Source organism: Zosterops lateralis (genome assembly GCF_965231275.1).
Source record: "Zosterops lateralis genome assembly, chromosome: 2".
NCBI classification, from domain to species: Eukaryota; Metazoa; Chordata; class Aves; order Passeriformes; family Zosteropidae; genus Zosterops; species Zosterops lateralis.
Genome location: NC_139763.1, coordinates 18,469,959 through 18,489,689, shown reverse-complemented (window position 1 = coordinate 18,489,689; position 19,731 = coordinate 18,469,959). Strand labels below are relative to the sequence as shown.

The window sequence follows — 19,731 nt, the reverse complement described above, 5'->3', positions numbered from 1 at the left end:
GATTGATTCAGAAGGTGATATAATTCAACCGTAATATTGATCCACAGATTGAATCTAGAATGTATTGGTCAGGAAGGTAAAAGCATTGTAAATATATATAAATATGTATTATTTTTTACTTACTGCTCCAGAAAACACTCTCAGTTGAGCTTTGCTCTGAATTGTATTGGCAGTGTATTTAGCCAGAAATAGTTACAAAGCAGATTACTACGTACTTTTTAAATATGAGAAGATTTTAGAATGTGTTGCATAATTTGACAAGAGAGAAGCTTGGAATTCTAGGGAGGGCATCTGTGCAAATTCACAAATTACATTTCTTCCCCTATTTTTGCTATTCCTGTTCAAAAAGCAATTAATTACCTAGGAAGAATTTCCTCAAGTCTTTCAAAATATCTGTTTTTCTGTCTTTCTTTTTCTTCCCAGTGCCAGAACTGTTAGTTATGTAGACAATTAGTTCCTTGTGGTTTCACTATCGACCTAGTTTTAATTGTAAATGTTACTGTGGCTGAGGGCAGAGTGTCTGCTAGAAAGCACTTCTGTGCTGTAGGGCACTAGGAAACAAAGAAGGCTCAAGCTGTTGGATTGCTCTGCTTGTGGAGCTGTCCTGGGAATGGTTACCAGCCCTCCATTCCACAACAAGCAGCTGATAAGAGGAGCTGGTACATCCCAAAGCCCTCACCTGCTTATGCAAGCCAAGAGAAGTATATCTGAAAACAGTACATCTATTTACAACGCTGCCTCCCACGGCTGCTGCCTAACCCAGGAGTTTCCAAAATCAGCTGTTCCTAGTGTGGCCATAGCACTGAGGGACAGAGAACTGAGTCAACCCCCTCCTGCCCCCCCACGACCCCACACACCAGTTGGTGTGAGATCAGGAATTCTGACTGCCATGTCCATCACACAAATCATCAGAAGTAATCCATAGCACTTTTATAATCCAGCTTTTCTGAGGCAAACTTCAGTGTTTTGTAGTCTCCTCTGTACTCGTGTTCTTTGCCTTATGGGAAAGAAAAGCAGATTAAGGAAATACATAGGTAGCACTGCTGGTCCCCTTGCAACAGACTGCTCATGGCAAAATGTTCACTCTCCTGTTGAAATATATTTTTTTAAATAAGATACAGTCTTGGATTTTTTCAATTGCTATTATAGAATATGTTACCATGTTGCAGTGAAGTCAGGTGTAGGTTTTCTAAAACAACTTTGGGATACAGTCTTTCTCAGCTAAATGATAATAAGGATCCATTAATAACCATTATGTGTAAATCATCCATGTCCCAGCACAGTCTAGCCTAGCAGAGTGGTAGAAAATTTTATGTTCTGCAAATTTGTGTGCATTCTGTGCTTTAATGACTTCAATTCTATTTTACAATCTAGTGTTGGGACTTAAGAGGATTTGGACTTTACTAGCAGCATTGTCTTTTTATGTGACAGATTGACAGAGGTGTGGTCATGGAGACATTTATCATGATTGACATGTCTGTTTGCTTATTAAACTTCCACCTCACACAAACATATCTTTACCTCAGGTCCTATCAGAATAACACTGGTATTGACAAGGTGTTTTTCCAGTTTTCCCTTGGAAGTGAATATCAATAATCACAGGGACATTTTCATTGAATATTATTTCATTCTTGCATTGGCAGAGCTGTACACTACCCCATTCTAGATGCTCTGGCTTTCCAAAAGCATAAAATGTCTTCATATACCTCAAAGTAAATTTTCTACATTTAAGCCAAACCAAAACATTGAAGAATAGGCAATGGAAATGCAAACAGAAATAGAGAACATCTAAAACATTTTGGTGTTTGACAGCGAATATGTACTGTGGGCTGAGGCCTTATAGAGATACAATCACTAAACTCTGTTATGCTGCACAATGTTACTGGGACACAGACACTTCCCAAATTGTGGCTGTATGCTATGTGAATCCAGTGAATTTGACAAATTTGTCTTCCCATAAGCATGATTGCAATAATAACAATGGTTTCAGAAGCTAAAAAATTGCAGTCTTTTGTGGGAAAAGCAGCCATTCTCATTACTGCTGAGCCCAATGTCCTTGGATTATCATTAGCTCTCTGTTTTTCACCCTTCCTTTCTCTTGCCTTTTTGCCCTTACTCCTGCCTCTCCTTCCAGCCCCACGCCAGGCCCTTCTTTTTGGGCCTTTTAAATAAATGAATTCAGATTCTTCTCATCTTTTAAGAAGGAAACCATCCTTGGTTTCCGTTCTCTTCTTTCTCAGTCCCTCCCAATCCACAAATTCAGTCTGGGGATCTAGCTCCAGGTTTCCAATACCCTTACTTTCCTGTTGTATCTAAATTACTTGCTTCGAATAACAACAACAACAAAAAAATCTACTAAATAAATAATAAAGCCTGATGTGGGTACTTTGTTATGCAACTAACATAGCTATTGTGAAAACCCCATTGATTATACTGCTTAAGAAAAGAATAATTTACATTTTAATGACACAAAATTAGTTGCCTTTCACTTCATAAGGCATTTAAATTGAAGCAGGGATATGGGCATTATATCTGAGTGTGTACTGCCTCACTCCTTCCTCTAATGCCACACACATCCCAGATGAGGCAGAGAGCACTGAAGGGAAATACAAACACAAGAGGGGAGCTGCTTAGACCGAAGGACAATTCTGCCAGGAGAACAAATGGTTCTGAGTAAGTAAGTAAGTAACAAATGGTACTGGCCATAAGTAAGCTCACAGAGGAAGTTACAAATTTACAGCCATATACACCTTGAATTCCTCCAATGATATTCCAACAGAAATGGGGACACACACACTAGATACCATGAAATGAACTTTGATCAGTTTTGAAATGGTTGAGAGGATGTGACTCTGGGTGAAAGCAGATGATCAAATTTGATGGCATGAAATGTCACTTCTACAGTCCTATATTTCTTCATCTCAATTAAAAAGGAAGACTTTGTTCTAAGTAAAGTGAGAAATGCTTCTGGAGATCAATTTGTACACATGAAGTTGATCTTGGCTGGCAGGATCAAAGATACTGGCAGGTGGCTACTTTTGGATATCTGTGCCAAAGAGATAGTTGCAGAGCCAATACTTATGAGTGTGTACCACCCTCCTTATGGCTACTGGCAATGCCTGTCCTGCTGATGATCAATCACTTCATTTAACCATTGAACTCGCACTGGAGCAGTTAAAGGTTGGGTGTAAAATGATGTAGGTGAGGGAACCCTTCCTAAATGGTACAAAAAAGCATGTTTTCATAGAACATGGTCCCAGGGATAAATCCAATGTTCTTTTGCCAATTGGATTGAAATATATGGCTTAGAACAGAGATGTCATCATGCCAAGAGGAAAGCAACGCCATACCAAACACACACTGCGGGAACACTAAGAAAATGACAGAGAAAAAAAGAAAAGGTGAAATACTGTTCCTCATGCAAAGGAAACAGGTGCTTACAGAATTTAACTGTTACATACAATCACACTTGAATCTAATTTCATAGATTTGTTTGAGCAATAATTGGAAAGTCATTTGCTGGCAGCTCATGTACTGGCATTGTGTATCTGCAGACAGTGATTGCATTACAATGAGAAGTGGGATGCCTGAAATGAGAAATCCACCACTCTGCTCTGTGCCAGCTCCTGTGTTGTTAAGCAGTACATGAAGCAAAGCAAAGCACTGGAGGGAGTGAGAACATGCTCATAAACAGCAGTACGTCAAACTCCAGCCTATAACTCACATCTTACCATAGCAGAGAGGGTTCCACATCTCCTCTAAGCTTGATTTCAGCCCATTCCCACCTGGCAGAAGTGAAGCTCCAGAACATGACAAATATTAGAGAGGAATTCCAGGACTCCTCAAAAATAAGGAAAAAATCCAGTCAGTTTGACTGTTCCATTTAACAGGACAAAGCCTGTAGACTGTGAATATTACCAGAATTGACATTCAAAATGATGAGTCAGGTCCCTGAAAAAATAATGAGATGGACTACAAAATGGAAAGACATTTATAAAAGAATGTCACTGGGATTTTTTTTTTTTTCTTCTGATAAGTGATCAGTGTGTGTTCCCTTCTTTCAGGCACCCAAGAGAGGGGGCTGGGAGGAATATATAGAGATTTTAGATTCTCCTCCTTGTTTCAGTGTCACTAGCCTAAATGGCATTTGCTCCTGTGTCATGCAATGCTGTCATGGTTGCTGTGCAACTTCATCTCCCCTGCCAGTTTAATAGGGAACTTTGTCTGCTTGTGCTTAGGTGATATTTTAATGTTATCTCAGCAGCTAGGAGGATCAGGAGTTTAATCTTTCAAAAGAAAAAATGTACCACTAAAATATCTTTAACTTTATTGTCAGCTTGAAGCCTTAAGAAAAAATACCAGAAACCTTGCAATTTACAATAGCATCTTTAAATTTAACAATGCTGGAAAAAAGAAATCCCACTTGTCTCACTAAATCCAACACTGAAGGGTTTGCACACGTATTAGTCTCTTGATAAAAATGGCACATAGCCAATGCTACCGGTGATCATGCATGTGCTATTTATGTTCTGGTATTTGCAGCATAAAATCCTAGATTGTGAAATCTCTTGTCCCAGCAGCAGATGAGGTGCAGATGGGCGTAGTGTGAAAGAATGAAGGGATAAGAATAGAAACAAAATGTTATTTTTAACACGATGCCTACTCATGCTGAGGCATTTGTTGCTTTTCATGCTAGTGAGGAGATAATCATGGGGTTTTTTGCAGATGGAAGGGATTTGTACCCTTATCTACAGGACTTTTTAAAGTCCCAGCAGTATTTCTCTATGTAACAGGACTGGCTAAACTAGTTTCTAATGATAAACTAGTTGTTTATCATTAGAAAAATCTCTGTGAGGAGGCTGTTGTTCTATAGCCCACTCACAATCGACCTTTCTTACAGAATAACTGATGAAAAGAATACTCCCCTGTCATGATACACCATGCATTATGATCCCCAGGGCCCTTCTCTTGTGGAGCAAGTGTCCTCCTCTGGGATGAGATGTCACTGAGATCAAGAGAAATTTTGTGTGTCTTGCAAGACATCAGGCTAAGGAGAGATAGCTGCTTGTAAAGGAGTGTGTCAGAATACAATTCAGTGGTTGCTGCAGACAAGGCAATATGTCAAATCTCAGTTAAAATTATATATTCTCTTAAATTTATCTTTTAAAAAATCTGGATTATATAATGTGTAAACAGAATTCCCTAAGTGTTCAACCCAACACTAGCAGTTCATTACTTCAGATTTGTGCTGCAGACCATTCACAAGCAATCTGTCTGAGTAATACTCTCAAGGGTTTTTGTTACATTGGGAGATTATCAGAGAAGTGGTGTGATGGTCAGGAGCCCTGGCATTCAAAACCCTCAAGTGAAAGAACGAGATTGGAATAATCTATCCACAAATTTTTTTTTTTTTTTTTTTTTTTTTTTTTTTTTTTTTTTTTTTTTAGTTTGGTTTAGTTTGGTTTGGTTTTTTTTTTGAGCTCAAGATCCTTACCCTCTACTGATGGTGCTGCTTTGGGGGTTGGTTGTCAGAGGCAGGGGCTTAAGACAATACCCTGAAAGCAGGTGGGAGTGGCATTTGACAGGAACTGGTAAACAGGAGAAGGAGGGGGAAAGGGTGTGAGGACAGACCAGGAGACAACAGAAAATGTCTGGGCTCTGTGTCTTGTAGGTGTCCCTGGGAGGGATGTAGGGTAGATTGGCAGGCATAGGAGGATGTGGGGAAAATATCTCCAGGCTGGAGACAGAGCAGGATAAAGGCAGGAGTGGTGAAGGGTGACCAGGAAATACACTATCTCAGCCCCATTGATGAGCCCAGGAATTTGTTGCACTGCACATTGATACCTCTGAGCTCCCTTGGCTGCACATGTGTGTGACGCCTCCACTCCCTTTTCCTTGCAGGATAATGGCTGGATGCAGCAGCAGTGCCTGTGCTGAGCTCTGCTGCTGGCCCACTGGGGCCATGGCTGCTCACACCAGGAGAAAACACTGACATTGCAAAATGTGTTCAGGTGTGAAAGATAACCAGCCTGAAGGTTTCTGATTAAGCAGTCAGGCTATTTATTTTTTCCAATGAGATACCTCATTCTGACTTCTGTGACAGAGGCCACAGCCTGGAGAGCCTTGCCTTCCTTCCTGCAGGAATTGGAGAATGCAAACCTCTGAGTGATGCTATAAATGGGTCCCTGAGGTGACCAGAATTACGGATTTTGAGTGGGGCTGGGAGGAGAGACAGGCCCACAAACCAAGTCTTAGTGATATCTCAGCACTTTATAGTGAAACCAGGGGATGAAAGAGGGGAGTTTGAATGAAATGCTGAACTAAGAGATCCCAGCAGTGCCTGCTGCATTTTGAAGGCTTTTAAGGTGTCAGCAGATGCTGCTCAGAAGGACCTGCTTGGTGTGTGAGGGAATCCTCAGGAAGAGGGCCCAAAACATAATACAGAGAATGCTGCCCTGGAGTGCTTGGATTGTAGCCCTGTCTCTGCTACAGTACTGTTCAGTGACATTATTTATTTATTTAGTTATTATTTTTGTCACAGTGGCAGCAAATTGTTCATTCTTTGTTTTCTGGCTCTGATTCTGTATTTTGTCCTGTTCATACTCTTATTTGCATTATTCCAGGGCTTGTTTCCTCCTTGGCTGTGGGTTGGGTGAGGGAGCAGGGAGGGAAAGAAGAGAACAGCTTTGCCTCTTCTCTGAGGCAGCTTGCTGTCCCTGGCACTTTGCCTGGTGTGCTGAGGCACTGGAGACGTGAGTCTCTGCTGCTCCCTCATGAGCCCTCTCTGCTCAGCTGGAAAACACGACGTGCTCAGCCCTGGAGCTTTCTGTGAGCCAGCTGTGCCACCTGGGGCTGCCTGGCGTGGGCTGGGGGCTGCTCAGGTGATGGAAGGCAAAGTCAACTCCCTGGTCAGCTTCTTCTCACTTCAGTTTTACAGATGGTTCATAAAGCACTTCCCATCAGTGTTTTATGGTTCTCCACCACCAATCTGTTGTTTATGCATCTCAACTGCCTTGGTGGCAGGATGCCTGGAAAATAAAATAATTGTTCTGTAGCAGTTTGTTCTGTTTTATTAACGATTAAAGTATTCATCAGTGTAATTCCCCATTAAATTTGCTCTTTGCTCCAAACCTCCAGGGCCCCTTCTTAAATTTGCCAAGTGTGAGACATTCATTTTGCTGAAAATTTTTCTGTCAATGACACTTATTATCACCAATGTGGGTAGCTATATCTACCTAACACTTTCCATTTATGACCGTATGTCCTTATTAACATAGATATAGAAGTAGTGACATGGCACCAGAGTTTGGAAACATTTGCACGCTGAAATAGTTTTACTTAAAAGGAGTCAGCGGATGTAATTTAACACACTACCATGGACTTCAGTGGATCTATTTCAGATTCCAGCTGCTGAACATTTGGTATAGAATAATCTTGTTGAAAATCAGTGGATCCATGGATGATACAAGGCTCTAACCACTTGTTTCAACACTTGCATTACTGCTGTTAAAAGCGTTTAGAGGCAAAGATGTTAATTCTCAATGGCTACTGTGCTGAGGTGAACAACAGGTAGAGGTAAAACTATAAGGGCATGATGTCTTGATCTAGTCTCATCAACACAGTGAATAGAAATTATTTTTCAGGGTGATAAGAGAATAATTAAGTCTTTTTGAAAGACAACAATGATTAGGAAGAGAAAGTAGGACAATGCGTAGACCTATAAAATGAGACTACATAATTTTCTCATCTCACCTCCGGGGGAAAAAAATTATATATATATACCTTCTATCAATGAGGTTAGATTAATTTTTCCTTGTGAATCTTGAAAGCTACAACTGGGTGTATTTGCTTTCTCATAAATTTGATATTAAAATAACAAGGGACTTTCCTGACCATGTATATAGTCAAATCCCCAGATTACTTGAATTTTTGGGGTAGAAAGGGATGAAGGAGAAAGGAAACAAAGCCAGTGTGCAGTCCACACCTGACAGTCAGTAAAATCCAAAGGGTGAATAGCCCATGCCTACTTCAATGAATGCAAACAAATGACATATTTACAAAGGCTGCATTTGCATAAAGGCATATTTGAAAAGAACATAAAACATCTAAGCCACATTTAGAAGATGACTGAAAAGAAAGGAGTTTGATAGAGCAGTGTTTCAGGGAAGAGGCAGAGGCAATGATTTGTTAATGCTGGGGATTAGCAACTTAATTAGCTCAATCTTTAATGCAGGAAATTACCTACCGAAAATGAGACTAGTTAACGTTTGCAAGGACTTAAAATATTAAAATCAGGAAAGGACAGATTTTCAATGACACTTACATGCCTACTGGATAAACTTTTTTTTCTAGATGACAATTTTATTTTCATGATGACAATTTTATTTTCTTAATAAAATTTGGTCTGCTATTTGCTATTTGGTCCCAAAGGTTAAATGTGAGTTTACTTCCTATGGTGATATTGAGAAGATTATTGGGGACTTTTCTTCATCTCACTGCCACATAAATGTGATCTCTAATTTCCTGATACTATCATCTTGGTTGCTGAAGAGTGTGTCAAGATGAAAATAGTGTGACTTTTTCTAGGTAGCCTGCCTGTAGCAATGATGCTGAATGTGATCTTAGACTGGGTGAGCTTTTTTTTGATCTCAGTTACCTAAATATCATCTTTTTGTCACAGTGATTTTATGGCTAGAAGCTCCAGCCAGGTGGTCTCCAAAATTTCACATGGGGAAGAAATAGACTGGAAGACCTTGAATCAGTTGTAGGTGGTAAGAACCACAAAACCATCATGGGAGACAGAATTTAATCAAGTATTTCTCTGTAGAGATCACATATGTTTGTGGGACAACATAGTTTCAAGGTTATACTTCTAAACAACTGACCTGTGAGTTCACTGACAACCAAAACTTTATTGTCATTTTACTGTGTTAATGTTTCAGTGTCCCTTCGAATCAGACAGTCTTGTTACTGCCCTTCATAATAAATGGGCACAGAAGGTTTGGGGTTTTTTGCATTCTTTGCTTCAGACTGGTTTTTTTTTGGCTGAATGCAATCAGAAATAAAAATGTACTTTTAAAATATTGTTTAAAACAAAATCCTAATCCAAAGCTAGTTGTTTTTAAACAGGCCATAAATATTAGCTAAAAATGGTTAGCTAAAAATGGTTTCTTCTCACACATACAAAGAAACCCAACCAAACCAACAACAACAACAACAAAAAAGTAACAAACAAAAAAACCCCAGAAGAGAGAGTCTTGAAATAGATTTCAGTAAAATGTTAAAAGGTTAAATCTACTAAAAAAAAAAAAAAAAGAAAGAAAGAAACATTACAAGTATTCCCATTTAAGTAAAGTTATGCTTTATCTGGGACAATAACAACTGAAAAATTAAAAGAGAAATATATTTTGTATGATTGTGTTCCTTTAGGCCTACTTTCTTCTATCTGTACTCCTTTAATGCAATGTGATTCTTTTACCGTATAATAGTTTTTTTTCTTCTTTTAGTGGCTAAGCAGTACAAATGAAGACTTGGAAATGGGACTCATTTTTCCAACAGAACAAAAGCACTCTGTTAAAAAAACCCCCATGGTTGTTGTTTCCTTTTTTTTTTTTTTTTTTTTTTTTTTTTTTTTTTTTTTTTTTTTTTTGATTTTCCAAAATAAAACTTAAAAATGTGTCCCATGACCAGGCATTTCAGCTTTTGGATTGTTTGGTTCAGTATTTTACATAAAACATCCACTGGTGCATTAGTGGAGAGCATGTATTACTAACCTGATGTTGTTTTCTCTGCCTCTGCTCTGTTCAGCCAGGGCAGGCTGCGAGTGCCCCGTTTGCTCACACATTTTGTCTCCACAGCTCTCACACGCTTCAAAGCTCAAAGGGGAGATGAGCCCAGCCTTTGAGGTGCTAAGATTTGGTCTTGATCCTTTGAATTCTAAGTATGGGATTTTAAATGAAACTTGTAGATGTCTAACATTTTTTTTTCCCTCTAATTTTAGGCTTACTTTAACCTTATCGTGTCCTATGGACTTGAAGAATTTTCCTATGGATGTACAGACATGTACAATGCAGCTAGAGAGCTGTGAGTGCCCAGTTACTTTATTTATCAAATAACAAGTTTTTACCCTAACATCCAGTGATTAGATTGGATTTACATTATCACAATTATCGAAAATCGTGTGGTGAGACTCAGTATTCCTACTTTGTAAGGGAATTACCTCTATTACCGTAACTTGAGAGTTGCCTGTTTCTGTGCTGTTCCTACTCCCTTATCTTTCCCCTTCCTGGGTCACATCACCTTACCCATCAGAGCTGCACCTCTTCTAGGAGTAAATACAGCAATGCTGTGTGGGAGAAATTACTAAATCTCAGGAGAGTGAGAACAATTATTACACAGCCAGGGATTTGCTATGTCTGATTGAGTTAGGCTCACTTTTGGAAAATGGAAGCGAAATACCTGATGAAGCAGAGATCCTGTTTGTGATGCCCAAGCTGGTGTGCTACACACAGGCAGGGCATGGACTGGGCAACCAGCACACACCCCTCGTGCTGTGTCACTGCCAGCACACACCACAGCGCTGCCTCAGCCTGCCCAGGGGTCAGGCAAACCCAGGAGTGGCTCACACTCTGGCGGATGCCAGTGATTGTTCCAAATAATTAGTAGGATTAGCATGTACCAGTCCACTCTGGTGTGGGGCTTTTTGTGTTTATTTTTTGTTTGTTGTTGTTGTTGCTGTTGTTTTGGTTTTTGGTGTGGGTTGTGGGGCGGTTTTTTTGGTGGGTTTGCTGTTGTTATTTTTATTATTTATTTTATTTAGGGGAGAAAAGGTTTAGCTGTGTGGCTATGAACTGTGGGCTGCCAACTGTCTTTGTGCCCAGAGAATCTTAGACTGGGTTTGGGCCAGCAAAATTAGTTTTCAGTGGCAAACCAGGCCGTACTTCAGAATATAACAGTGTTTACTTCTTGCTTTTAATTGCGTAATGTTGTAGTTATAGCAACAAAGTTATAGAAACTGAGCAGAATCGTGCTGTTGTTAATCAAACACTTTGAAAATGTAACTGAGATAAAATGTATTGCAATAAAAGACATGCTTCTCAGACATAAGAACATTCTTTTCTGGTCAGTTACCATCTAATAAAGTCTGATTTTCTTATTGCAGTTGGCTACACTATGAATGATCTGATATTTGAGTGGCTAAGTGATGGACCTGTGCAAGTCGCAGAGGGCTTAACCTTGCCACAGTTTATTTTGAAAGAAGATAAAGAACTTGGTTATTGCACAAAACACTACAATACTGGTGAGAATTATTCTGATTTTTTTTCTATCAATTGTTCCAATGGTTCCAATTGTTCCAATAGTTCCAAATGTTCTATTGTCAATTTCTAATGGGAAAATACAGGTAAAATGAAAAAAAAAATTGAAATTAAAATTTGATTCAGTCACACTCATTTTTAAATCTGAATAGAAAGATTTTTTCTCTGTTTTTTAAAAAATATTTAATTTCAAAATTTTCTTTAATTTCATTAAAGTGTTCTAATGTCCTTAAAATCATTGAAGTATTTAAAATATTAAAAAACTGACAAAAAAGCTAATTGGTTTGATATCCTTAAAATGAAACCTATTTAAAAACTAACTCTTTTATTAAATACTGATTCATCATTTTTAAAGTACTGATTTTTCTGAACCTAGTTTATTTCTGCAGCATATCAAATTGCCAGTGAGGAAAAATTAATATTTTTCACCAGCTTTTATGTGTGGTCTAATTTATGAGATGTAGCATGTCAAAAGACAATGTTTTCATCTCTGATCTGAATAGTGGACAGACATGAAATGCTGGGAAATTGTTTATTAATATTCTAAAGTTTTTTTCTTTCCTTTGCTGTTTAGGAGTTTATAATGCTGTGTTTTCTAGCTTTAGCTTTAAAGAGAAGAGGAAACTCTGTTAAAATTTTGATTTAGCTGCTTGGAGTGTATTTAATGGGGACAGCATTTAGAGAACAGTTTTCTGGGTGCTTTCTGGGATTAAATATAATCCCTCTCATCTAAAATAGCTTTTTCATCATTTCAGCATAAGAGCTGATCTGGTTGCATCAAACACATTTGTTTCATTCTATGAAATAATACAACGTGAGAGGTTCTGCCTCTGCCAAAAATAATGTCACATTTATGTATCATGAAAATTGCTGGGTTTAATTTTTATAAATGCAGCCTCTCATTTTGGACCCCAAAATATCAAGGAAGGAGAACTTTGTGATTGGGAGCCCAACTACTGTCTTCTCTGTAGTTTACTCCTTCAGGTTTAGAGAAATTAAAATGTGGATAAAACTTATTACTCAGCCTTCTCCTAAACTCACTGTCCAGGCTGTGCCATAAAAGTATGGAGAGCCTCTGACAGATGGTGCCACTCCTGCCATTGCTGCCACAGGTGCCCCCACACCTCCTCCCAGTCCCCTTCTCCATGGGCAGACTGGCCAGGGACAGCCTCTGCCCAGCTCAGCATCTGCCTTTCAAGTCACAGCTCACTCATTTTAGAACTTCTGGGCTGTCAGAGGATATGATTCAGTCTCCACTCCTTCCTTTGTCAAACAGCCTCTGCACTCCCCTATGTGCTAACTCTTGCACCCACCATTCAGCATTGTAGACCACCAGAAAAATACAGGGACATCACAAAAAGGAGCCAACAATCTAATTTCCCCTGAAAGGGTGAATGAGGAAAAATGCATCTTCGTTCATTTTCCAACCAACACAAAAGGGGTCCTTTGAAACCATTAGCATGGCACTTCAGGAATGAGAGGCTTTCATGTAATCTGCCTGGAGTGAGAGCCCTCACAGTACCTAACCCAGAGTAATTTCGAGAGCAGCACAGAGAGACTGCATCAGTAGCTGGTGAGCTGTTGCAGCTCAGGACTCTGCATCTCCTGCTGCACAACTAGTTCCACTGTCAGGCAATCCAAAACCTCTGTTCTCCAGGACTGCTGTGCAGAAGCTATCAGTTGTTTGAAGAATCACTCACCTCCCATGAGAGATTGGTTTAGGTTTCCTGGAATCAGACTTTCAGCAAAATTCGAAGTAGACTTTGAGTTGATTCTGCTGTGAGACATAATCCACAGACAGAGGCTCATTAGCAGCATGAGAAGGAGTGTGAACTACCCTAGGACTGTGAGAGTAGTAGTTGACAATTTGTCTGGTCAAACACAATTGCTTAATCTCATGCCTCTAAAACACCAAAAATGCTGTCCCCTTTTAAACTTAACATTATATTTGACTAAAGTACAAGGTCATTGAATTTTGAGAAAAGAAACATTACTTTTTATTTTATGCAGGTGAAATGATTGTGCTGATATTAATTTTCTCAGTTAATATGAAGAACTGGGCACAGTATATTTCAGTGGTCCCATGCTTCCCCCAAGCTAGTATGCAACAAGTGGCTGACTAGTGTTTGTGTATCAGGATCTGCTTGCAGTATTAGGTTAGGAAACAGTCTGCACATCTAACTTATGTTCAGAAAACAAGATACAAATGTGCAAAAAGCATTTATGAAAGTAATTTCATGTTCTAGGAAAGTTTACATGCATTGAAGTCAAGTTTCATTTGGAGCGTCAGATGGGATACTATTTAATCCAGATGTACATTCCTAGCCTGCTGATTGTCATTTTATCCTGGGTTTCTTTCTGGATCAACATGGATGCTGCTCCAGCCAGAGTTGCACTGGGTATCACTACAGTTCTGACAATGACCACACAAAGCTCAGGATCAAGAGCTTCCCTCCCAAAAGTAAGGAAATAATTTTGTACCATGAGCTTGTTCTTAATAAGAAATGTTTGTGCTTCTCTTTTAAATTTCAGAAAGGTTGTGTAAATATGCATCTGATAAGGATGTGTGAGAAAGTGGTAACAGTGTGATGTTAAACATGCAATACCCTTGCATTTAGATTAAATAATGTTTCTGCTGTTTTGGTGGATGACTGAATGGTGCAGCAGTATGAATTTTAATGAGTTTATACTAGTTTTGACACTTACTTTTGAGTGTTAAGATGACAGATTTTCTGAGGTATTTAGATATCTTACTGGATTTCTTTCAGACTGGGGACTTTAAAAACACTGGACTGTTAGACTCTCATACATCTTGATGTTTCTAGATTCTTAGTCCAATGAATATATATATATATATCTCAAAAATGTATATATAAAATACATGTATGTAACATATATGCAACTAAAAGATTTCTTTGGAGAAACTTTTTAGTGTGGAATTGCTGATGTCTTTGGTTCATAGCAGTATTTGTCCATATTCCACTCATTCAAGTGTCATCTGGAGGTACCTTCATCCTGTCTATGGACAAAAATATCCTCTCATTCAAATTTTGTGATCTTTTTAATCCTGGCCAGATGCTGTAGATGAATTTACAGATTACAGACTGGATTCTCTGTTTAGTTGGGCTGACACCTCTTTTCAGCATAGGTACAGACCAAATGCTTCTGATAACAGCATTCCCAGCAGAATTTAATGTGCAGGCTCAGGTTTTATACAATATTCTGGAAGGGAGCTCAGAGGTAGGTAAATTTCCAGTAGTCTAAGGATTAATGAGACACAGTCCCTGAAGAGTCCTTTTCCAGCAGTTCAGCATCAAAGGGACTGGGATCATAGTATCAATGAAAAGAACAAATTTTGAGTGTTTGTGTAGACCATGATCCGCTCTAAGAAAGCAGGCTGTATATTGTAGTGCTTCACCCTCAGTATCACATTTTGTCTCATTCCAAATATGCAAGTTGTGCAAGTGAGGGCAACTTCAAAAATACAGGGCAACTCCAAAAAGTGCACAGATTGTGTTACTCCTTTGTTAGTAATGAGAAAGTTTCAGTTAAAAATCTGATGGGTACAACATTTAGTTCAACTTCACTTATTCACTTGGAGATATGCATAATTTTCCATGAAAACTGAAAGCCTCTCATATATTAACTCAGAATTTCAAATTGAAAATGTATTAAGCATTTGTTCAGACAATTCAGTTCAGTATTACCAGTGAACATTCTGAAAAGAATGTCTGAAGAAATAATCTTGGCAAGAAGCATGCAGACTCTTTAAATAGCAAATTTGGAGTCACTGAAGACTGTGTCTGGATGGCACAACATGAATCCATGTGAAAGATATCAAGTTTCTAATAAATGATATGGCTTGAGAAGGATAGATAATACAAGCACTTGTAGTGGAGATTCCCACCCACATTTCCTACTGGGCAAACAAACCCTGACAAAAGGCTTTGCAGTGTTAGCATGCCCCAAATACTAATGCTTTAGAAGGTGTTTTCATCATAGGCCCTTTTGCATTCTGTTATGTTTGAGTAGAAAAATATTTGCTGAGTAGAAGAAATGGGAAGATGCAAAATACGTTGACCGCCATATGTTGATTATCAGAGAGGTTCTTCTCCAGCCTCAGGATGAAATACATTCATCTTATCAGGTATCACAGAACAGTAGTGCTCTGTCTGTTCTCAATCTTCTCCTGTTCTGCTGTGTTCTTTTGCCAGAAAACAGGCACTAAGAAAAGCATCTCGCCAGAAAGCCCAACACACTTATTTCAGTCAGGCTCCACCTGGCTGTAGCATTTCCTCCATGTAGTTCAGCTGAGCTCTATTTTATAGTTTTGATCTCTATATGTTAATTAATCCTTGTGGGGGTTTTGGAAGGTGTGTCAGTTGACTTAAAAACGTGTTCCTAAGTAAATGCCAGCATTCCAGCCAGCTGACTCCCACCCTGGATGACTCAGGTGCTTGAAGAAACATAGGCACCATTCAGGTCCATACTGAATCACCAGTACCTGATTCCTTATACACAGAACCAAGATTTTCTTGCTATTCCTGATGCAGCCACTTAGATGTTTTAAAACCCCCTCTGTAACTTAATATCAAAATTGTATTTATTAATAAAATCTGTTCAGCTGAAATGCACTTAGAAATAAAAGATGAAAAGAATTGAATCAAATCAGTGTCAGGGCTGAACTCTCAAAATCCCTGTTTAAAAATAATGGTTTTCTAAGCCCTGTCTACATATTGCCAAGACACAGGAAGTTATACTGCCAATGACACATCCATTTAAAAGTTGCTCCAAGCATGAATGTCTACTAGAATAAGATATTTCAGAAGGGTTATTTTTGCAAGAATACTGAAAAAAACAGATGCAACTTTGCTTTGTGAAAGCAGCCTAGGATTGAATACAAGAGCTATAATTTCCCCATCCTTCTTTGTGTCCTCTTCTTATTAATATAGATTTATGCAATTTAACTTTAATTTACCCAGTTTCATGCCAAGAGTTTCTTTCTATTCTTCTCTATTTTAATAGTGCTTTACCTCGGAAAAAAACAAAATATCTATACTTGCCAACTTTAAAGGGAATAATTCCTTTACCAAGAGAAAGGCAAAGAAGAATTGTGATAAGATTCCTTGGGTTTTTTTTTTGTCTGTTTCCAAGTTACTATCTAAATGACTAAAGTGTTACTGTTTAGAAGTAATTACCTACATATTGTTCTCAGTCCTGGTGTAAGATAACACAACCATGTTCTGTTTGCCTCAAATTGCTCTTTTCCATATTAATAACTAACATTCATTTTCATACACAGATTTCATAATAGTAGGTCATGGCCACACAGACGTTAGGCACTCAGCTGTTGAAAATTAAACACAAGATTGAGATTGCTGGAAAGAAAAGAAAGGAAAATGAAAAGAAATTAAAGAATGAAATTAATTCAAACTGAAGCTTATATTTGCTGCATATAAGAAAAGTGTCTAGAATGCACTCTTCTAAATGAAATATATTTCTTTGGTAAATTTTGTAGTATTTCTGTGGAATTACTATATTGGGGTATTTTGTAATTATGTCTAAGAATATAGGGTGAAATTCCAATATCAGCAGCATAGTAATAAAGAAATCTGTTTGCCTTTTTTCCCCTTATTCTCCTGCAAAGTCAATTTCTTCCTTACCAAAGGCAAGAGTAGACTATGAGACAGATTACATCACAGCAAAACTACTGTTCTAGAAAAGGTGACCTGCAGTGACTGTTTCAGAAAGCAGAAAGGTTATCTTCCTCCAAAATTTTAGCATAAACTGAGCAATAATGCACTGTGATTCCATGAAATAATGAGTTTCTGTATAGGGAATATCTGCAGAGAAATATTCACCATGGAGCCAATCTCTTTTAAAGTGATGAAATTTTTTTGTGTATATTACGGAAGACTTGTTGAGGGGTCGTGTAACCAGAATTGCCCTGGTTGGCTTTGTTAGGGGGTGGTAAAGAACTCATCCAGAAAGCTGGGATGGAATTCCCTACTTCCAGTTTCACTAATCCATCACTGGGATGCCCAGGAACGGTGATCCAAAATAGCAGGATTCCTATGATCAGTTCCTCTTCCCCCATGTTCATAAGTCTTACCCACGTCTGATACTCTTATGACTGAATTGCCTGGTCACATCATCACTTTCCACTTAGAAACTCCATCTGGGTAAATGTTTGTGCACCCAGCTGTGCCAGTGGCTCCTGCTGATCAGCCAGCTGAGCAGAAATCCTGGGTGATCACTGTGACTACACAGCCACAGTGAAATCTCCATGAATGTGTGGGTGCTGTGCATGAGCCAGGGACATCCCTTGCACCTGAGCTGTGCTGGGCTTTACCTCTGCAAAGAAACTCCAGGGCTCACCAGTAAAGAACCTGATGTGACCTCCTGTTCATCCATGCAGGGCCCAGCACATGCTTGTCCTCTGGAAGTATCAGACCCATGGACTCAGAGGGCACTCTGTATCCACCAAAACAGGGACTGTCTGGGCACCATAAGAGACACCAGGACATCTGTCTTTACTTACAGCCCCAGATGTGGATAAGTTGGGGGAGTAAAGTGGGGGGAATTCAAGGTCCAGTAGCAAAGAATCGTTAAGTGTTACAAAACAGTTCTTTTCTTCAGAGCTTTGAAGCACCATTTTCTTGCTATTCTTTTTACTTGTAAATGGCTCTCCTTGTAAATGTCGAATCAACAGAATAAAAAGTTTGAAAGGTTTTTCAAAAGAGGCATTTGAAAGAATAATGAGTTCTCTGCTGTGCTAGTTGTGTATTTTCCAGACTGCTTTCTTCTTAAAACGCTTACATAAACCAAACCTTAGCAACAACAGTCCAAGAAAATGAATTACTTTTAATGCCATAAAGCAAAACATTTCAGGATATTTTAAGTCAAGTTATAGCAGCTGTATTTTACACAGTTGCATAGCTTTCATATTGTGTTACTTTAATGCACAGTGCTTAATGAATGCATTTTCTGTCCCCGGGGAATAATCTGTGCAGAAAAAAATCTCATTCAAAGCTCACCAAAACTTCTGGGAGTCCTTTCATTCATTTCATTTTGCTTTAAATCACTACATATATTACCAAATGCAATAAAAGCATAGGTACAGAGACTTACAAAACCAAAGCCAAAGAAGTTTATCCCCTTTGGCAATAAATGACTGGTTTCACGTGTCATCCACTGTCCCCAGCATATTTGGAGACTTTACAGATTCTTTACAGATTCTTCAGCTTCTGGCAGGCCAGTCTCCTTTTTTTTTTTTTTTTTTTTTGAATGTCAGAAGGTATCAAGGAAAGAAGATACAAGAATATGGCACTCTTTTTTCTTTTTTTTTTTTTTTTTTTTTTAATTAAGGTTAAAATGATACCACCATAAAAGAAAGAAAAATAAAAAAGAAACAAGGAACAATATCAATAAAAGGAATAAGTGCTAATATAAGTGATGATTTTGCTCTGTGTACATTTGTTTTCATAGGAAGTAGAGTACCAAGGTGATTGCTTACTCTTCCATTAGCAAAGCACAGAGATGATACATTCTGGTAAAAAAGCAATAATGAAGTAACTTGGAATGGAAGCAATTTTTTGACAAATTACTTTTAGTCTAGTCTCAGGATCAAAAGAATATGGATTATGGAAGTAATTTGGCAATCATGAGATTTGTTTATTGGCACTTGGATTATATGGGTGTCTGAACATTTTACACACTGCTTAAGTGATTAAGACAACTCTATTGTTATAAGCTGTTTACAAATTCCTGTTGGAGACCTAATGGTCCTAAACCTTGATACTTTAATGTGTCTGGTCTATGTCACATATTTATATATCCTGATTGTTACTGTAAACAAACTTCCACTTTTAAAAATTTTTTGTTCAGGACCCTTGAGCATTTTATTGGTTGTCAGTTTTCTAAAAGAGTGAAAGAGGGTATCCTCTCCAAACTCTTGGAAGTCAGGCTGCATTGTCAGGTAGCCATGAGGAGTTACTCTTCACTCATGTGCCTACATGGAAATGTTTTAGGACCCACTCATTTTGTTAATTTACAGCATTACTTTCTTTTAACTTATTTAGCTTTCTTTTCTGTTCACATTGCAGTTTTAACATACAACATATATTCCTTATTTTACTAATATTAAAAGATCATGAAATATACTTTAACTCTTTTATTGGGGGGGAGTGGGGGTTGACAAAACTAGGTACAACTAATTGTATTGAGACAATATTTTCAATATCCATTGGTGTATTCCATACAGTATTTGGATCTGGATGTAGAAATAAGTTCTAGTCTGTACGATGAAGGAAGTCATACAGACTGAACCTAATTTTCAACAAAAAAGTTCCGAAAGTAAAAAAGCTTTAAGGTAAGTGAATGTTTCTTTGCATACTGTGATTTATTGAAACAATTA

The 19,731-nt window shown here is 38.3% G+C and overlaps 1 protein-coding gene across 2 annotated transcripts in view; it reads left to right on the top strand.

Annotated features, from left to right (window-relative positions):
• Nucleotides 1-19,731, top strand: part of GLRA2 (glycine receptor alpha 2) — a gene marked incomplete at both ends in the record, with an annotated part of 120,638 nt that overhangs the window by 34,268 nt on the left and 66,639 nt on the right. For both annotated transcript variants that reach the window (XM_083881399.1, XM_083881398.1), the window contains 3 exons: nt 10,001-10,083; nt 11,162-11,299; nt 13,562-13,776. In XM_083881399.1, coding sequence (XP_083737525.1) covers nt 10,001-10,083; nt 11,162-11,299; nt 13,562-13,776 — 436 coding nt within the window. The remainder of the gene's footprint in view (nt 1-10,000; nt 10,084-11,161; nt 11,300-13,561; nt 13,777-19,731) is intronic.